Genomic DNA, 20,488 nt, shown 5'->3' on the forward strand with positions numbered 1-20,488 from the left:
TAGGAATAGATAAGATTCTATTAAGAATAAGTTGTCATATGGAAAATATGGAAATGTATCCACATTGGGAATTGAATATTGATTATTTATGACTAAATTAGAAACTTTTATGCAAAAGGATGTTCAAATGAATGTACTTTGAGTGAGAGACATCATATCTAAGGAATTGTCTTGTAACAATTTCCAATAAAAGACTTTGTAATATCATTGGCAATAGTCTTTGTGACTTTTGTGCAGTGACATTACGAAAGTATAAGTTGCATATAATGTTAGAATCTAGCATATTCTATAAGTAGCAAGAATTTGATATTCTTTCACTTATGAAAAGGATTTGGAGTTGTGAAATGAGAATGATTGGAAACGTGTTCAATGTGATCTATTTCACAAAGTAAGAACCATAGGTAAACATTGTGTGCATGCTAGGAGCATGGGACAAGTGTTGCAATTCAAGTAAGAAGTTGATTACCCGAAACAACAAATAATGAGTAATCAATATGGTGGTAAATAAAAGGCGTTTTATTTATACTCAAAGGTTTGAGGCCATATGGGATTAGTATTATTCTTGTGTTTCACATTTGCATGTTTTGACTTCCAGAATAATTGAGTTTATTAAGAATAATCGAATTATTCGAACGAGCCACAGTCATTCATATGTTGGAAGTAGATATGAATGAATACTGTCGTGAATTGGTGTGTGGATCGTCTAAAGAGCATTAGACATAAGCAAATGTTTGCTGCAACGTTCATGAGTGCTTATGAATATGAATTTGAGCATTGGATTAAACCCACGCTCACTTGGATCACTCCATGAATTGTATCACGAGTGATTGGTGAGACGATAACATCTTATATTCTTGAAACCGAGATGTGTGAGTTGTATCTTGCGAATCGGTTGCACATTGATAATATGTAAACGCACTAGTAACTTGGTGTTATAAAACATATTGTTGTGTGTGATTCGGTGCGTGAGTGCAAGCAAGAATTGTATCAAAGTTTATCCATTCCTTTTATCCAAGGTAGGACAAAAGCGATATCTTTTGGGCCCCTCGATGATTTAGTGATGACAAACGTAAATGCTCGGCCGGGCTAGGGCTAATTTGATTTGTTCAATTAGTCAGTCGTCATAAATCGGAAATCGAGATATAGTACAAAGAGAATGATTTGAAATCATATCTCATATGATATCTAGAATGGAGGAATATATGATCCCTTATCTAAGGACACGCGTATCTGATAGGATCAGAGTTGACAGCGGCTTTGGAAAGCTACGATTGCAGATCAGGATCTGAAGTCATACGCATAATAGTTATTAGACTTATCCAAGTGGGAGCCTGTTGGATTAGTGTCTAAGTCCATAACTATTTTGGTATGTACTTGACTCGATGGTGCATGGTCCTTTTGGGTTGCCTTCACCAAAGCAACTTAATTGGAGAAATAAATAAAGAGAGAGGTTATTATGATTTATTAATATGTTATAAGAATAATATATTAAAGGAGAAATCATATTTGTTTAATTAATATTGGTCAATAATTAATTAAGAATTAATTTTGTGATAAAATGTAATTAATTAAACTAGAGGGGCTGAATTGTAATTATGTGATAGTTGCAAAATAGGGCAATGGTTATCCTTGTTAAAGGATGGACGAATTCAAGGATAAGGATATCCTTAAAATCGTCCAAGGTCCAAGAGATAGGGATTTTCTAGGCTTATCTTATGGTTGCTTGATGGGCAAGTAACTAGATAAGGATAAGGACTGAAACCCTAATCCCAACCCTATATAAAGACCCCTAAGGCCTTAGGATTTCGTGCACTTGATCCCTAGAGCATCTAAGGACGAATTTCTACCTCTCTCCTCTCTCTTTATACCTTCTCCACTTGCTTATGGTGTTTGTAAGCCGTTAGTGGCACTACACTTGTGGTGCTTGCTTTCAAGACTTAGGGTTTGAAGATTTAAGTTGTTATTACAATATAACAACAAGAGGTATGTGTTCTAACCTTCTACATGAATTTTGAAAATTGTAGGCCACATTAGGGTTTCTTTATGGGTTCATAATGTTGTGTATCTAATAGTGAAAACATAGATCCAATTCTAGGGTTGCATGCACACATAGGATTGTTTGTACAAAACCCATCAGCTATGACATTTTATGAATGAATGGTTTTGTTAAAAATGTGTTTACAATTGCAAAAAATTGTTTTAAATTTTATGGTGTTACAATATGCATACTTGTAAACTTACACACTGCAAGTGTTGTTGGTAAACTACTACAAAGTCCCGTCAACTGTCGAAGAGAGGGAAACCTTTGTGACTTTTCCATATTGGCCAAAATAATCCGTGAAACAAACAAATGTCAAATTAAAAATAGAAACAACAAATTAAGTTAAAAACTTTCAATCTAAATCCAAATACTACCGAAACTCTTGAAATTGAGAATTGAAAAAACCAAAACCAAAACATGATGCAGTGAGGTTGGTGTGATTTACCAGTTGATCCCTCGTGAATTTCGACATATTTGTACAGCAAGAGGGCAACCAAATACTTCGAGGGTTTCTAAAGAGCTTTCCTAGGTCGACAAATTTGTACAATATCAGAATCTGGTGGCAAGCTAGGCAAACGAAGATTCTCTTCTAGGGTTTAAAGAAAGGCTTATACACATCAATGAATTTCTAGCTGAAATGATTTTCCAGATCTCCATCGTCTTATCCTAAAGAGCTTAAACAATTGTTAATGTCCTAGGGCAAGGGAAAAATCGAAATCAGACTAAAAAATGGAACATCGGTCCCTTCTATTCACCGAAGAGAAACTGTAAAGGGTGACGGATTGCATAAATCACCATCGATTTCTTCTCTGATTATTACTAGATGTTGATGCATGGTGTCAACCCTGAAATTACAATCTACCAGCGACCGAAGCGAAATTTGACAAAATATGGAGACATTTGTAGCTGGGAAGTAAGCGGTGGAGGGAAACGGAGAAGGTGAGCAGTGGGGAAGGCGGTAGAGCTAGAGGGAAACAGAAGAAGGGAGAGGCGGTGGAAGTGAACGATTAAAAATAATGGAGAAGTATCATAGGCGGTGGAGGATTAACTAAGGTGGAGTTAAATAACCCTATGGAACAGTACCCTAGTTAGGTATTGTTCCTAAGGGAACTCTTTATTAATATGTATATAAATATAAATAAACATTACCATAGAAAATATAAAACTTTTAAATTCTACAAATAATACATGTTCCACCCATCCAAGTTCTTAGCTAAAAAAAAAGTTTTGTGGCACATGATCATTTGTTTCTTTCCCCAAAATCCCTTCTCACAAAATGGATATGACACATGCTCTAACTGCATCATCGTCAGTAGCTACTAGCTACTAAGAATGGTTGATTTAAAATGAAACTTTTTAAATCATATATTTTCACCGAACTATTTGTGTGATTCGGAAAAAGACGTTTCAGCAATAAACATTTTTTTTTACTACTAATTTTTTTCTGACACTTTTTTCTAATCATTTTTGGATAAACTCCAAAATTTAATCTGGTTATCAAACAAAACTTTTCGGGGCCAAAAATCATTTTAGTATCTCTCACTTTAAAATACAACCGATTTATACCATCTGGAAATACTATAACTGATGAAGAAATATTTTATGAAATAGCAACCCGTCCTCTTGTAATTGAGAGACGTCCAACAAATAACCAAACACGGTGCTTCTATAAATTTCTCGTCGCACACCATGCAATACTTCAACTATTTGTCATATGTTACATCCCGATTATTTTAGATTTATAATAGCTTTAACATTTAAATTTCTAGAATCACGCAGAAAAACATGTAAGAAGGTTAAAAAAAACTTTAAAGGATAAAGAGACTGTCAAAATAACTGTACAAAATAATAAAAAAAAATGTCAAAAAAACTATACTAAATAATAAATAAAACTGTCATAAAAACATATTATTATAACAACATCGGCAATTACAATCACAAAATAAATCAAATGTCTATTTATAACAACATCCAAATTGCAACATATAATAATCTGTTTTTTGAGAAATAAACCAAATATATATATATATATATATATATATATATATATATATATATATATATATATATATATATATATATATATATATATATATATATATATATATAAACCATGAAAAGTAAACTGATTAAATATAAACGATATGTCTATATATAAGCATATTTATAACATCAACAATTAAATTAATATTTTTTGATAAACTATATGTACAACCTCAAAATGCAAAGTTACAACATCATGAAGCAGCAACAATCATTTTTATATCAAAAAATCACATTATTACAACATATTAACACATTTATATAAATTAACACAAAAGTACCAAATGTACGACCTCACAATGCACGATTTATGTATTATGTACTTGTATAATCATAGATCTAATTATTAAATGTTATCAAAACCTCAATGCTACTTTTGAAATTTAGTAAATATCAAATATAACACATATATCTAAAAAAATTAGATGAGAAACACCTGAAATCTAGTAATATTTTTGTTTTTTTTTTCAAACTTTTTCTAAATAAATCACAAATAAACAAAGCCTAAAATTGATAAATGGTGATTAAAACACAAAATGGGTAAAGATTTTACCATATTGTCAGGATTGTTCACGAAATCATCCATTGCTTCCAGAGAGAGACAATTCTTCAAAGAAAAAGTGTGAAAAATAAAGCAAAAAAATAACGTTTTTATACCGGGAAAAGGTTAAATCGCAGATGCCATAGGTAAATCGCAGATGAACTAGTCCATCTGCGAACGTACAAGTCATTAAAGCATGGTTGTGCTTTAGCGACTTGTAAGTTTGCAAATGGATTGTTAAAATCGCAGATGAGCTTAATCCATTTGCGATTTTCGTAGCTAAAATTGTAATTTGGGGTTGTTTTGACTATTTTCCACAAAATAATTAATGTTTTAGGCTATATTTATAATTTTATCAATTAAATCTTTTTCTTCTAATAAAAGAATAATTTTAATCTTCTTTTGACATGTAATTAATATATATTTTATTATTTTTTTGTCATGTGTCATCCTATTAGGTCTCCTAATTAATGTATGCCACTTGTCAACCTATTAATTTTTATTTCAAAATTCAAAATTCAAAATTTAAAATTTACACTCTAATTACATTAAATTAATAACATTATAATAAAATTAAAATAAAATTAATACAAAGTGTGATATGATTTCACGTATTTATTTAAATTAACGATTATAATTTTATATAACTAAAAAATATCTCTTAATTAATAATTTATTTAAAATAATTGATTAATAATTTTAAGTTCCTACTATGAAAGTTTAATAATTTTATAATCGTGGTTTCCACGGATTATAAATTAATAACATTAATATAATCAACATAATTCAAGTCGACATATGAACAAAGTAAAATACTTGAGTACTACAATTGAAAGAAAATGTAGATCACTATATTAAAAATAAATCCAAACATAAATCCATTGAAATCAATGGCACATAAACAAACGTCTAACTAGAAACCGGTAAGTAGGCTTCTTGGTTGTTCATGACTAAAAACATATAATCAAAATTATAATTTAACTGTTGTAATGCGTAATTAAATTGATAAAATACCAAAAAGTTGTTCACAAGTGAGATCTTCAAAGTTTTTTTGCTTCAAAATCGTCTTGTTTGCGTCTAAAGTCGAGAGTTCTTCTTCCAGATCTAACGAAATGGTGTATTTAAAGACACAAAAAGTGTTAGTTGTACTGACATGAGTCAACTCAAAGGCAAAAAGTGATTCAACCGAGTCGAATAGTTTCTTAATTTTACTTCACGACTCGGCCGAGTCAGCCCATCGAGGAAGGGTGACTCGGTTGAGTAGTTCTATGGAATGACTCAATCTTCAAAATTTCCAACTCTCTCGTTCTTGCTCTAATCTTCCTGAATTTTGAACAACATCATTCGAAGCATAGTCCAGCCATCAAATTAACATCTTGAAAATCATCCAAAATTATGTAAAAAATAAAAGATTCGACTAATCCATCAAAATAAAGTCTCGAAAATATGAACATTCATGAATTATAACACTTAAGTGCAATGCAAATGCATGAAATAAAGCATAGAAAGCATCTAATACATTGCAATTTCAAATCCAACTTTCAAAATGCTTTCAGAGCGTGAAGCTCATCTTAAAGCTCATCAATTACTATGGTTTGAATTTCAAGATATTTCATAACAACTAATCAAAATATCATGGTATCTTTTCTCATAGTTCTAATATAGCCTTAAGGCTTAAGACAGTTAGGGGTTTTTAAACTCAAAAACATATCATAAATAAACCGTCCAAGTGACCGATTCAGTCTTTCAATCCAACAAACACTTCTCATAATATTTATCAATTTTAATAATATTCATAAATTTTAATGTGACGGGAATTGAAGAAAGAACAAATAGGTAAATAATTGGTGTCGTAATACATTATGCCAAGTTTTTTGGCTTGACTCATTAAGTCACTCTCCATATTAATCACTCTCCATGTTAAGGTTGTGTTCGGCACGCAACAGCAAGCTGAAAAGCTGATTTATTTTTCGAACTCTTTTAAGTTGTTATATTTAGCAAGCTAAAAAATAGCTTATAAGCTAACTTTATAAAAAACTATTTAAACTAGCTTTTTAGGAGTTTTTTTTTTTAATTTTCCAAATATACCCCTTAATTAATTATAAAAACACATTCTTTTAAATGTCCTTTTATGTCATTTCATATTTTTCAACTAGCTATTCAGCTAGTTTTATCAAACGTTATTTTTTATCAGTTAGTTTTTCAATTATCAACTAGCTTTTTATTTAACAGCTAGCTTTTCAGCTAGTACGTCAAACATAGCATAAGTCAAAAACAATCACCTATAATTGTCTACACTAAGAGCTTAACCCATTAAGCTTATCAAGTCCAAGGCGGTCTCTTAGCAAAAACAAACAACACTTTGAGTCTCAACGGTTGCAACCCGTAATTTAGATCTCACTGATGGCCATTATGGACCAACTCAATGGTGGTGGCCAGAAGAATAACCGTTTTGCAAAAACAAATATTATCTTAAACATATACACAAATATAGCTTAATACCAAATCCAAGTGCTTTGAAACAAACCATTAAAATACCGTTCTATTTTTTTTTTTTTTAAATTAAAATATAAACATTTTCCAGAATCACAAAATAGCACATTTGCCACTTTCAGCCCTCTTCCGAAGCTCCTCTGTCTCCTTTTGAGCTCTTTCTAGATTCTCTCTAAGCTTTCGGATCTCATCATTTGATTTCATTTGAGCAGCAGAAGCCAGCTCTTCAGCCTTCAACCTTGCAACCTGTTCTTCTGCCAATTGTTGTTCAAGTCTGGAAGTTGTTTCCTTCAGCCTCGACTCAACCTTTAAAGCAATTAAAAAAAAAAAAAACATTTACAATTTCAAATTAATATCAAAAATCAATAAGCATTAAGAATATACCATTTCAGTGATTCGCTTAAGCTGCTCTTCATATGATTTATGCATCTGGTCTGTGAGCTCAGATATTTCCTGTTTGCTATACCCTTGCAAAGATTGAACTTCTTCTGTTTGTTCATGAAGCTTCCTAGTACCTCTCTGTCATGTACAAATATATAGTTAACAAGTGGAGTTGGAATTGTTGTATGATAATCAAGAATAATGAGTTTCACCTTCAGTTCATTGAAAATCTCATCTGTATATGGCTTTCCATTGTTCTTGGTCAACACCATGTTGACTAGAGAGAGAAGTTTGTTTACTTGATCTGCTTTCTTCTTTTGATCTTTTGTCCTGTTATCGAAAAGAACACATTTGTCGCCACATAGGCTAAGGGTTTCCTGAACAAAATAATCGAATAATAATTAGCTAATCGTTTTCAATTAGAAAGGTTTAGAAAGTAAAATAAAAGGATACAACAACTACTTTTTGCTTTAGAAAGGAAAACATGTGAAAAATACCATCTTTCATTTTCAAATAAAACACAAAAAGGTTACAGAGAAGAAAGATTTGTCAGATAAGCCAAAACCAAATATGAAAAATGAAAATAGCATGTGATTAATCACCTTTAACGGTAGAGGACAGTCTTGTAAGAAATCTTCCAAAGTCTGTTCGTTTTCTTCAAGTTCATCACCACCAGTAAAAACCACTATCATATAATCATTGATTTTGTTACCAAACAAAATCCTCAAGCTATTAATTGCAGCTTCTTCTTCTTTTGAAAAACGATTCCTAACTGAGAGGACAACAAGAACAGCATGTATACCCTCCCTAGCCATATTGATACATTTAACAATCTCCATCCCAATAAATTCAGTATCAACAGAAGAATCGAAGAGTCCTGTAATGGAGATAGGGATTAGGTTATATCAAGATAAAAACCAGCATAAGATTCTATCAATAAATACCAGGAGTATCGATGACATTAAGCATCTGGCCATCTTTGAGAACAGTAGTCCTGAGCTCAGAAGTACTGGTTACACCAGCTGAGCTTGCCCTTGATAGGAACTCCTTCTTCCCAAGGATGCTATTCCCAGTTGCGCTTTTTCCATTCCCTGTCCTTCCAACCAAAACCAGAGTTCGAAGCCCATTCAAAGGAGCAGCGAATTCCCAATCGTCGTCGATTGAAATTGAACTTCCCCCCATCGTATAAAAAGCTATATATTTAGAATTTCAAACTCAGTTAGAAAAGACTTGATAAATATGTTGTTGTAATAAACAGATGCAAATAAAATCAAAGATCTGATGCTAAATAAATGCTGACAAACGCGATTCACAAAATTGATCTACAGATTATTATTTTTTGCTCTGTTTTATCGTTTATACCAAAACCCATGGTAAAGCAATTCTAGATCCCTAGCTTGAAGATCATAAAATCAAAACCCATCTAGATCATTGTAAACCCTACCTGGAAGATCAATTATACTATGATCTTGATTAAGCAACGAACATTAAAGTATAAAAATTCTAGATTAGAAAAGAAAGTACCTGATAATAGGTATATCTAGGGTTTTAAGTTATCACAGAAGATGATGAAATTATTGTCCAAGTCCACGTTTGGTGCTATTTATATGTACTCGGATAAGACGTCAAGAATCGCGCGTCAAGTACGAACTTATCTGTTATCTCGTTCATATATCTCCTAACGACACACATAAAAACTATTTATTATGATAAATATTATCCCTAAAGTTTAGTCGTACATAAAAATTATTAATTTACCATGAATATTACCATAATTAAATATAAAATTTATTATTTATAGAAAAATCATAATTAATTAATGATTCTTATTTATATCGGACACATGTTAGAAAATCCTTTCTAATAATGTCCGAGGGATCACTTCTTCTAATAATAATAATAATAAATAAATAGAGGTAGGAATTAATAGGCATATGTTAAAAAAAAATTGGGATTTTTAATGGGATTTGAACAAACTTTTTTGATTGTATTTTTTGCTTTTTATTTTTATTTTTGAAAATGATTTATGAGCTAAGAATAAACCAATCAAGATATATAATATGTTTTTAAAATATGTATATAGTACAATCAAATAAAAAATAAAAAATTAGAAAGGGGAACTAACAGGGGTGTGTTTAAAGGTTAATTATTAAATAAATAAATAAAAACTCAACTAAAAAAAGAGCGATTGAGAATCTCGAGAACCTTTCTGAACGTCTGTCTTCGCGGGGCGCCCGAAGCATCGGACCAATGATCACCCATGACTTCTGTGTACCACTAGTGCCACAAAGGCTTTTGGTGGTCTTATTGGCGCATACCACGGTGGGGTCTTCGACTGGGGTGAAGTCGTAACAAGGTAGCCGTAGGGGAACCTGTGGCTGGATTGAATCCTTCGCGATGGAAATTCCCTTCAAGCTGCTTGCTTCCACTGGTGGCGGGCGGGCGAAGGGTCCAATCCTCTACTATTCTATGTTCTTCCCGAAAGTTTTAGACTTGAAAAAAATGGGATTTGAACAAAAAATTTGTTTACACTTTTTACTTTTACTTTTTTTTTTCAACTGATGTATAAGCTAAGAATAAACGAATTAAAATATATAATATGTTTTTTTTATATATGTATAGAGTACTTTTAAAAAAAATTCCTTATGTTCCCAATGATATTTCAAAATATATTTAACATTGGCTTTTCAATTAAATGTAAGCATTTATATTGTATATACTTTTATTTGTTTTTTGTTTTCTTTTTTTTTTGTTGTAATTTTGTTTTGGTAAGATTTTATTAAAAAAAAACAAAGTATTTTGTAAATTTTTTAGTTGAATTTTTTTTCTTGAAGTTCAAGAATAGTGTGTGTTTGTATAAATTTTTTATAATAACGGATTTTTATATATTTATATACTTAATAAATACCTATTTTTATAAATAAATATTTAGTATAGAAAAAAGTTTTTATATAGAAAATATAAGATTGTTTTATGTGAAAATATGTTTTTTTAATATAATTTTATAAAGAAAAAACATATTCGAAACAAAAATTTTAGAAAAAAAAAGTTATAAAAAAAAACTAAAGTTAAGGTGAATTCATAACAAAATTCTAAAATTTAAGTCAAAATGCTAAATTTTGGACCAAATTTATAATAAAATTTAAAATCTAGACCAAAAGTGTAAATTTTTGGTACAATTTGTAATAAATTTTGAAACTTGGATGACCTTTTAACAGGGTAAAAGAGTTAAATTGAATACCATTACCGGTTTTTTGAACTTAATTAAATAAAAAAATATATATAAAAACTGAATCGATTATGAGACTAATATGTAAGGACTTTATTGCAATTTTGTCTTGTTTATATAAATAATTAAACTCAAACCAACAAATTAGTTAGGCCCCGGAGGATGTGTACAGAAAGCTTCCCTCTCTTTTTGTTTGTCACGTCATCCTTTATCTCATTTTTTTTCTTCACCAAACGTCAGGGTGTATGCGGGAAGCTTCATTCATTTTATTTTTAAATAAAAATAATTGATTTTGATGTAATATATATATATATATATATATATATATATATATATATATATATATATATTAAAAGGAGTAATAAACATAAAAACTACTTAAAAATAAAAACCACTTCGTTACTTAAAAATTACATTAAAACAAACAAGATTTAAAAAAGAAAAAACAAAACACAAACTAGAAAACAACAAATATTAAAAAAAGAAAAAAACACAATTTAAAAAACAAAATTAATATTCAATTTTTAAAAAACCAAAATACGTCACTACGTCATCACCATTTTCGTCAACGTCATTCTCGTCATTGAAAACATCGCTCTTGATGACCATATCTGAATCCTTATCTGATTTATCAAACAAATCATTGTGTCAATACTCTGTCGGTGGTTGAATGTGAGCCTTATAAGCGTGCTCCACCAAATCACATGAAGGACGTGATGAATGTCATGATTGTATACTTCTTTTCTATTTGCTTTATACTCTTGCGTACCAACGGCTACTCCTTCGACATTTGGCAAAAAAATTTGTTTTCGTTGTATCAACATATCGATCATCATTCGTCTTCAAAAATCATATTATAACTGTGCGCCGACTGCTAGTACTTGCCAACGCCTCTTGAATACACCAGATGTTCACTTCACTTCCTTCCTAGCCGACTATTGTGCCTCTTTAACCTTTTTTTTCTTTTGTTCGTCGTTCAGACATATAAACGATTTCACAAAAACAGATAATGGAGGATATAAAAATAAATAAATTATATACACACACATTTCCAATTACATTACCATTTAAAAAAAAAACGGCCAATACGAATCGAAGAGTGCGGCAACCGGCTACCTCATCTCTTTCATGCACCATCGTTCTTGCAATCATGGCGTGGTGTTCCGATGTGCGGGAACGACTCCCGCATCCCATTCACGCTGCACACTGACGAGTCTTATATATGTTTGACATTGGTAAAAAAAAATTTATTAATATTCGAATTTAAAATTATAAGAAAAAGTTTCTTCCTGAGATCATATTTGTCAAAAGCTCAAAATTAAAAAATAAATAAATAAATAAAATCACAAAAAATAAAATTAAATTTAAATTTAATTAAATTAAAATACATATTATGGTTTTAAATGGGATGATGGTCCTTGAAAAAAAAAATAGGGCAAAACGGAGACCGGACCACCCTTTACCTTTTTCTTCCCTTCTTCCTTCGTTAACAAAACCTTTCTTGCCATTCGGTTTCTTCCCTTGGAGCCATTGGAGCGTGCTCCACACTTCCAGTTAGCTCTCTCGCAGCCAATTTCTCTCTAAAACGCAAGTAGATTCGTTGAATCCTACATTAATTGATCAAAGTTCTCATATATCTTCTTGAAATTTAAAATTATCGGAACTGCTCCTTGATATCGTCCAGGTATTGATCAATGTTGTTTGCTACTGATACCCGAACTCTATTCCGCCCTGTTCAATCAAGGGTTTTGCTTGAAATTAGTTTAATTTGTTTAAAATTGTTGAGAATCGCTAGACCGGCTTTGGGTTTCTGTTGATCAGGAGCTATTTGACAAAAAAAAAAAAAAAAAAAAAAAATCTTCGTAGAATGTTGTCGACTACGATTGGTTTCCAAAGCTGATTTTTTTGATCTTAGCACAATGTTTATGCTGAACAGAATTTCTATTTCCAAATCCTTCACATATGCTTACTCCGTTATTTAGTTCCCAGTTTCCATACTTAGGTTGCCCAAATCTCTTTAAACTCCAGCACTATTCCTATTCTTGAAATTAACGTTTTTTGTATCTTGAAATCGATCAATGCTGCGTAATATAACTAAAACCATCGGATCATGTATCAGAAAAAGGGCTTAGTTCATATACTTTTGTTTCAAATTTCCTAATTCACAGCTTCCAAAATCTTCTAGGAAATGTCAAAGATGCAAACTTTATCAAATTGTTAATATTTTGTTCCAAACCAATAATGACATGATGCTACCATATGACATTTCAGAAACTCTATTTGCTCAGATGGCCAATAATTCTCAATATCCTGGCATACAGGTAGTAGTTTATAAAGTTATAAAATAAAAAAAAAATCTTATAAATTAAACAAGTATTCTATTCCCTCAATGATCTTATTCTTCCAATTCCATTATGATTTATGATACAACAACAGCCTCCTCGACCTACTGTTGCTGCAATGGGCCCACCTCAAAACTCATATCCATCAGTCCCAATGCAAGTAAGTCTTCATGTTCCGAATTCAGATATTCTTTGTGTAAATTCTCCATTTTTTTCCTTTTTATTTTATAATCTGAAGTAATATTTTATTATTTTATGTAGTTTCGGCCAACAGGTCCACCAAGGGCCCCACCCCAATACATGCCATTGGTGTCCCAACAGTTTCTACCTGTAGGGAGGCCAATGCAACATCTACCGCCACATGGCATGGTGCCACCTCCCCCACCACCACCTGCCACCCAAGCTTTTTCAGTCCCTGATGGCTCAAGGGTTGCCTTTTCTATAACATACAATGTAAGATTCAACCAAACATCATTGAAATTGTAAGTAATATGTTGTTGAAATAATTGAATTTATTTGTTTACAACAGACATCAGCAACTTCACAAGTGCATATAAGTGCAGAAACAACTAGCCAATATCAGCCAACATCATCCTTAAACAACATTCTACCTAGTTTTCCTCTGTTGCAGCCTGTTGAAAAAACACCAGATGCACCTTCTGTTTCAGTAAGGATCAAATTAAGGATTCTTTTTGGTTTTAATGTTTTTGGGTGTGACATTTTTATAAAAATTAAAATGTTAGGTAACAAGTGATCTACTGAAACCTGTTGAAAAGGCTCCATCAGATTGGATTGAACATACTTCTCGCAATGGAAAAAGGTATGATTTTGATACTTTATTAAAAAATATATATATTTTTTTTTCTAAAGTATCAATAACTGTTTCTGTTTCAGATATTATCACAATAAAAAGACAAAGATGTCTAGCTGGGAGAAGCCTCTTGATTTAATGAGCCCAATTGAGGTGTGTAAAACGTAAATAAATGATTTGAGTTATTGCTTCCTCTTTATAATTTATATGTGCTACATTATATGTTAAACTTTTATATAATCTCAATTATGAACAGAGGGCTGATGCATCTACAGATTGGAAGGAATGCATTGCTCCTGATGGAAGAAAGTATATATAATCCACAACCCTTTTTTCCATTTTTTTTTATATTTATCTTTTATCTATGAGTTATCAAGTTCTAATTTTTTTTTTTTTTAATCTTGATAGATATTACTACAACAAGGTCACAAAGCAATCAAAGTGGAAAATACCAGATGAACTCAAGGTCTTTTCTCTTTTTCAAATTTCAACAATCCATGGTCCTTTATACACTTTTTTTTTTACTGATTTGACAAATTGACTTATGGATATGCAGTTAGCTCGTGAACAAGTGAAAACTGAAAGTAAAACCAATGAACATGAGTTAACAAAAACAAAAGATGTTGATAATGAACATGAAATTGAACCCTTGGTTCCTAGTGTAAAAAATAGCCCATCTTCTCATCCTCATGAACCAGTGTCAAGCCCAGTTTTAGTCCAATCAGGAACTTTGCTGACTGCTGAGCTGGCAATGGGACCCACAGAATCTTCTAAAGAAGTGAAGGCTTCTGAAGAAACATTTCCTAATCATGTTGCCACATCATTGTATAATAACACTGAGGATGTTTCAGTGAAAGATGCTGAAAATGGAACTCCTATTGGTAACTTAGAGGTAATTTTTTTCATTTTTTACAGTTGATGTTAGTTATGAGTATTTTGTTTGATATAGTTTTTTCTTTTTAATGATTTACAGGAACCTGAAAAGAGCAGTGTAACTAACTTAGAAGAAAAAACAGTTGATCAGGAAACTCATGTTTATGAAACCAAACAGGTATTTAATTAATTATTTATTTGTCTACTTTTACTCAAAAATATTAGTCCTATGTTTATTTGTTATATATGTCTTACATTTTTGTTTCAGGAAGGAAAGAATGCATTCAAGGCTCTTTTGGAAAATGCAAATGTAGCTTCTGATTGGACATGGGATCAGGTACTTGTTGACTGTTTGTTAAAAATTAGATTTTGTGTTTCAGATGTTTTTTTTAAAAGATTTTTATTTGTTGTAATAGGCAATGAGAGTGATTATAAATGACAGAAGATATAGTGCTCTTAGATCACTTTCAGAACGAAAGCAGGCTTTCAATGAGGTGATTTTAATTTTTAATTGGTAAAGTAAAAATTAAAACTTGTCTAATATATATTTTTGATTTAATGTTTCAGTTTATCGGACAAAAGAAAAAACATGAAGCAGAAGAGAGGAGGAATAAACAGAAAAAGGCACGTGAGGAGTTTAAAAAAATGTTAGATGTAAGTCAGCTATATCTATATCTTTATCTGTCTTGTTTTGTTTCTATCTATGAAATTATTTTATTCTTGTTTACAATCAATCTTGTTTTTATGAAATTATTCACAGGAATCTAAAGAGATTACTTATACCACTAAATGGAGGTAAGTGTTAAATGATATATTATTCATTATAAAACAATTATTATTATTATTATTAATTTTTGATTGAAACTTTGATGTAGCAAAGCAATTGCAATCTTTGAGGATGATGATCGTTTCAAAGCTGTTGAAAGATTTAAAGAGCGTGAGGAGTTATTTGAGGATCATATAATGGAACTTGAGAAAAAGGTCAATTGGTCAAAGATTTTTTTTGATTCTTTGTTATTTATTTATATTATATAATTGTATATATATGTATGTTAAATATGCATATGACAATGACAAATTAAAATTTATTCTCAGGAAAAGTCTAAGGCTTTAGAGGAGCACAAGAAAAACAAAAAGGAATACATTGAATTTCTGAAATCTTGCGACTTTCTCACAGTATTTTCTCTAACTTATTTGAAAAATATATTTTCTTTATTCCTTTTTTATTTAAAATTTACATTTATATATTTAGGCAAGTAGTCAATGGAGAAAAGTGCAAGATCGTTTAGAAGCTGATGAAAGTTGTTTGCGCCTTGAAAAAGTCGATCGCCTAGAAATTTTTCAAGTATTTCTTTTTAACTTTTTCTTTTTTAAAATATAAAAAAAAAAAAAAGAATCATTTCATTTTATTAAATTATTCGTTATGTCTCAGGAATATATACATGATCTAGAGAAGGATGAGGAAGAGCAAAGGAAACTACGAATGGTATAAATTAAATTCACTAATGAATAATAATCCTTAATTTTTTTTTGTGATTTTTTTTATATATATACAGGAAGAAATAAGAAAAACAGAGCGAAAAAATCGTGATGAATTTCGCAAGTTGATGGAAGGGCATATTGCTTCTGGAATGCTGACTTCAAAATCTCATTGGCGTGAATATTGCAATAAAGTAAGTCAATAAAGTTTTTATCTTTTTTTTTTTAATAAAAAAAGACATTAAGATTAATGTTGTGTTATAGGTAAAAGAATTACCTGCGTATTTAGCAGTGTCATCAAACAGTTCAGGTGCCACCCCAAAAGATCTTTTTGAAGATGTATTAGAGGAGCTAGAGAAACAGGTGATTTTTCTTTTTTAAAAACCCTATTGAATTAATTGTGTACATATATATATATATATATTTTATATTTTTGAATTGTTTGCTGATATTTGTTAATATAAAATAGTACATTGAGGATAGGGATCGAATAAAAGAAGCAGTGAAAATGAGAAAGGTGTCCATGTCCTCTTCATGGACTCTTGAAGAATTCAAGAATGCAATTGCTGAAGACATTACTTCTTCACCTCTAGTTTCAGCTGTTAATTTAAAGGTGTGTGTGTGTGTGTGTGTTTTTTTCACCATAAACTAATTTTGATGGTTGTGGATAATAATTAAAAAAGTTTTACTTTTTTTTTTTAAAAAAAAAAAGATTGTATTTGATGAGTTGCAAGAGAGAGTTCGTGAGAGGGAAGAGAAAGAAGCAAAAAGGCGTAAACGTCTTGGAGATGACTTTTATTTATCTTTGAATAATTCCAAGGAAATTACTTCATCTTCAAGATGGGATGATTTTAAGCCACACTTTGAAGCCAGACAAGAAAACTGGTATTTTTCTTACATTTATAAAACTGGGTTCTAAAAGAAATAAATATGATATATTTTTTGATGTAATTTTTTTGTTATACAGGTTTACAGTGGAAGAAAGTTTTTTTAAGGAGATATTTGACAAACACGTAACAGAATTAAAGAAAGCAAGAGACGAGAGGAAGCACAGGGAGGATAAGGTAATGTCTGAATAAACAAAAAGTTTATTTAAAAAAAAACGTCTTAATCGATTAATGTAATCAGGCGAAAAAGAGTCTGGATAGGAGAATGGAGAAATCAAGAAGGGAGAAAGATAGAAGTAGTAAGAAAGATAAACGTAGAAAAGATGATTCAGACAGTGATAATGGGGAAAGAGCTGGAGACTCATTCAGTCATGATGATAATAATAATAATAATAGTAATAATAGAAGGTCTGTAAGAGAAAATAATAATAATAAAGAAAAGAAGCATAGAAAACGCGACAGGAGTTTGGATCATGAGGATGATAAAGATCGCTCTAGGGATTCTTACAGACATAGTCTTGAACGCAAAAGGGTAAAACAGGTAATTTCTTCTCTTTTTTTTATTGAAGAAGGATTATGTTATATGAATGAATGAAAGTATTTTTCTATTTTGTGTAGTTGGAGCAACAATCATCAGTGGAGTATGAGAGCAGACATAAGAGATACAAGAGAGATCACAATAGACGTGATGATCAAAAAGAAGCTGAAGATGGTGAAGTTTGGTAGTTAGTTAGTTACTTATTTAACTGATTTTTCTTTTGTAGATATGATTTTAGTTTCAATATTGTTATAATCATATTTATTCTCTTTTTGAGTCTCTTAATGATAAAACAAAAAAACACCATAATCACCATCAACATAACTACCTACACAAAACATATCAGATACTCCCCCTTTTTTTATATATAACAATCTTGTAACTCATGCAACAAACATACACCAGTTGCATTTCACAATGATTAAGATAAGAAATTACAAGATCTCAACAGAGTTTACTAAATAAATTCTTGAGGCATTGAACACAAGCTAATTACCATAATATCCCTGACAAGTTCATGGTCATCAATCCTGGCAAAAAATATAACTTTAGTACACTTGTGTTCATAAGTACTAAAGCTTTTGGTGTAAATAATGAAACTAGTTAAAAATTATATTTAGTTTCTTTACAACTGAATCATAAAATTACTAAAAAACCAACCTTAGATACGAGGTTGTTGTTGGCCTTCATCAAACTTGTGAGAGCACTCTGAGTATGCAGATCCGATACCCACTCCTGCACCAAAAGCAACAGATGCCCAACGTGTAGCAGGAGAACCTGATAACAAAATAATCATTTATAATGATATGAAAATACAAAGGAATTCAACTCTTACCTCAAGACTTGATGGGATTTGGATACAATTATACATATACAGATATACTAGAGTAGGATCATAGCAAAAAAAAAAAAATCACACATTTTCTACAAATACGAATTTGTTACTCATTGATTCGATTTGAGCATCCATCAACTTCTGAGGTCAATTTTGCTAATTTAGTTTCTCTTATTCATGTAAGATATATGTGGAATTCAAAATTCTCTCCAGAAAGCCATTATTGACGCTTATAGAACACACTAACAATTCAATTAGCAAACAAAATGTAGTCGATATGCATCTATTACTAGTGAGTGGATTTTGGTTCCAACAATTATACGGTGTAAAGTGAAAGTGAATGCAGGGAAAACATCAGAAAATATAGAGTGAAATCACAAAAGGGGGAAATGGGTTTGAAGGAATTGAGAATTGAGACTGGTGGAGAACTTACGGAAGAGGAGTAGGGCAGCAAGAGCGCCGGTGGCAGAGGAGTATACGAATCGACGAACACCCAAATCAAGATACGCATCCCACTTCGCATTAAGATCGTACGCAGATGATATCTCTTTGCTTTCGGCCATTCTTTCTTGAATTTCAGATTTGAAAACCAGACAGAAATTATTTTTCCCCTTTGTTAACAAGACTTGTTTCCTCCTAATTTCAAAGGTTAAAAATACTTTCCTGGACCATCTTCAAAAAGCTTGAACACAATTGCGCGAGGCCTAGTGGATTGGTCCAATGATTGGGTATTGGGCCAGTTCTGAAAAGGATTTGGATTTTGACTTTTCTAAAAGACAAAACTTCAAAAACGGTCCCTGTGGTTTCCAAAAATATCAAGTTTAGTCCCTAAGTTCAAAAAACCTCATGGATCGTCCCTGTGGTTTCAAAACTTTTAATGTTTAGTCCTTCCGCCTAACTCCGTCAGTTTTCTGCCGTTAAGTGAGGGATATTTTCGTCATTTCAATACCAGGGACCATTTATGAGATTGTCTCTATTAAAAAAAGAAAAAAAAATATAATTATTTAATAAAAAAGCCTCTCTCTCTCTCTCTCTCTCTCTCTCTCTCTCTTAACATCCAACCCTATCCCCATTTTGATCTCGCTATTCCCTGGAAACGATTGAATCTTCTTCATCCCTCTAAAGTATTTCACAGGAGGAGCGAACTGAAGAAATTGACGGGACCTCCGGTTTCCGATCAAGGGGGTGTACCACCGATGCTTGATCGAATTGAAGAGTGAAGAAGAATGGAAGTGACAACTATCGTTGATTTCTTCTTTGACTTGGGCTACTCCGGCAGTGAAACTCGAAGGGAGGGGGCAACTGCAGTCGCCGATCAAATTAGGGTGTTTGGGGGTTGAGCTTCGACGGGAAAGGTGGAGAGGGAGTTAGATCGGAGGCGGCAGTCCCCATTCTTCTGCTTCGTTTTTCCGGTGGACCAAGGTTGGAAGGGGTGATGGTGAACAACATCGATTTTGCTTAAAAGAGTTGTTGAATTCTCTCCCTAACGATTTCTTTTCTTCCTTGTTCGATGATTATTGGAGAGACTTGCTCTCGCCAGACCGTCGCCACCACCACCGGAGGAGCTGCCTCTCTATCATAAATTTGTAATGTTATCCTCCCTTGGAATCATCTAAATTCGATTATGCTAGTATCATACAATAAACCATTTCCTATGAATAGAAAAGGGAATGGATGATTCTAGTGTCATGGGGTTTTTCAGTACAGATTGTAAATGGAAAATGGAATCCCCTGAACGATTTGATACTATTGTGGTGTTAAAGAAGGAAGATAGTCTTAACCTGATAAATCCTTGTGAACCCATCAAAGTTTCTGATTAAGATGATGAAATATGAAACATATTGAATAAGGATTTGAAAGAATGGTAATCAGATTATGTTTTTTTACCTGATACCCAATTGGAGATTAAGCATCTCGATCTAATTCTATGGCGTCCTTGTACAACATTTATGGAGATTCCAATTTTGTTCAAAGTGTGTTTGTTGGTGTGAAATG

The 20,488-nt window shown here is 31.6% G+C and overlaps 2 protein-coding genes across 3 annotated transcripts; one reads left to right on the forward strand and one right to left on the reverse strand.

Moving 5' to 3' along the window:
- Positions 1-7,075: 7,075 nt before the first annotated feature.
- Positions 7,076-9,153, reverse strand: LOC145057623 (P-loop containing nucleoside triphosphate hydrolases superfamily protein). Of its 2 annotated transcripts, none has more exons than XM_079005491.1 (6): positions 9,024-9,153; positions 8,444-8,692; positions 8,102-8,376; positions 7,712-7,876; positions 7,503-7,637; positions 7,076-7,424 (listed from the first exon to the last, which is right to left on the reverse strand). In XM_079005491.1, exons 2-6 carry the CDS (start codon positions 8,679-8,681, stop codon positions 7,212-7,214), a joined length of 1,026 nt encoding a protein of 341 aa, XP_078861617.1. In that variant the 5' UTR covers positions 8,682-8,692; positions 9,024-9,153; the 3' UTR covers positions 7,076-7,211. The 2 variants fall into 2 exon arrangements, with proteins under 2 accessions (XP_078861617.1, XP_078861618.1); XM_079005492.1 differs by lacking the exon at positions 9,024-9,153 and adding an exon at positions 8,944-8,965.
- A 3,005-nt stretch (positions 9,154-12,158) lies between these two features.
- Positions 12,159-17,937, forward strand: LOC145057624 (pre-mRNA-processing protein 40A-like). The gene is made up of 26 exons (XM_079005493.1): positions 12,159-12,412; positions 13,000-13,049; positions 13,165-13,230; positions 13,332-13,523; positions 13,600-13,737; positions 13,814-13,890; positions 13,965-14,034; positions 14,138-14,190; positions 14,290-14,347; positions 14,438-14,773; positions 14,855-14,932; positions 15,023-15,091; positions 15,171-15,248; positions 15,322-15,408; positions 15,515-15,549; positions 15,630-15,735; positions 15,850-15,930; positions 16,007-16,099; positions 16,187-16,240; positions 16,311-16,427; positions 16,498-16,596; positions 16,703-16,846; positions 16,946-17,118; positions 17,201-17,297; positions 17,362-17,661; positions 17,739-17,937. The coding sequence occupies exons 2-26, from the start codon at positions 13,017-13,019 to the stop codon at positions 17,844-17,846; spliced, it is 2,742 nt and encodes a 913-aa protein (XP_078861619.1). The 5' UTR covers positions 12,159-12,412; positions 13,000-13,016; the 3' UTR covers positions 17,847-17,937.
- Positions 17,938-20,488: the final 2,551 nt, after the last annotated feature.

The sequence above is a fragment of the Lactuca serriola genome, chromosome 6 (assembly GCF_051521515.1).
Source record: "Lactuca serriola cultivar US96UC23 chromosome 6, Lser_US96UC23_V15, whole genome shotgun sequence".
NCBI lineage: Eukaryota > Viridiplantae > Streptophyta > Magnoliopsida > Asterales > Asteraceae > Lactuca > Lactuca serriola.

What these genes read in the sequence shown, in the direction of transcription:
- LOC145057623 (XM_079005491.1), bottom strand. Translation starts at nt 8,681, where the DNA reads ATGGGGGGAAGTTCAATTTCAATCGACGACGATTGGGAATTCGCTGCT. An exon ending in ACTGTCCTCTACCGTTAAAG is followed by an intron (nt 7,877 to 8,101) that starts GTGATTAATCAC and finishes TATTTTGTTCAG; the next exon opens with GAAACCCTTAGCCTATGTGG. An exon ending in TTAAGCGAATCACTGAAATG is followed by an intron (nt 7,425 to 7,502) that starts GTATATTCTTAA and finishes ATTGCTTTAAAG; the next exon opens with GTTGAGTCGAGGCTGAAGGA.
- LOC145057624 (XM_079005493.1), top strand. Translation starts at nt 13,017, where the DNA reads ATGGCCAATAATTCTCAATATCCTGGCATACAG. An exon ending in AGTTTAAAAAAATGTTAGAT is followed by an intron (nt 15,409 to 15,514) that starts GTAAGTCAGCTA and finishes AATTATTCACAG; the next exon opens with GAATCTAAAGAGATTACTTA. An exon ending in GAAGCCAGACAAGAAAACTG is followed by an intron (nt 17,119 to 17,200) that starts GTATTTTTCTTA and finishes TTTGTTATACAG; the next exon opens with GTTTACAGTGGAAGAAAGTT.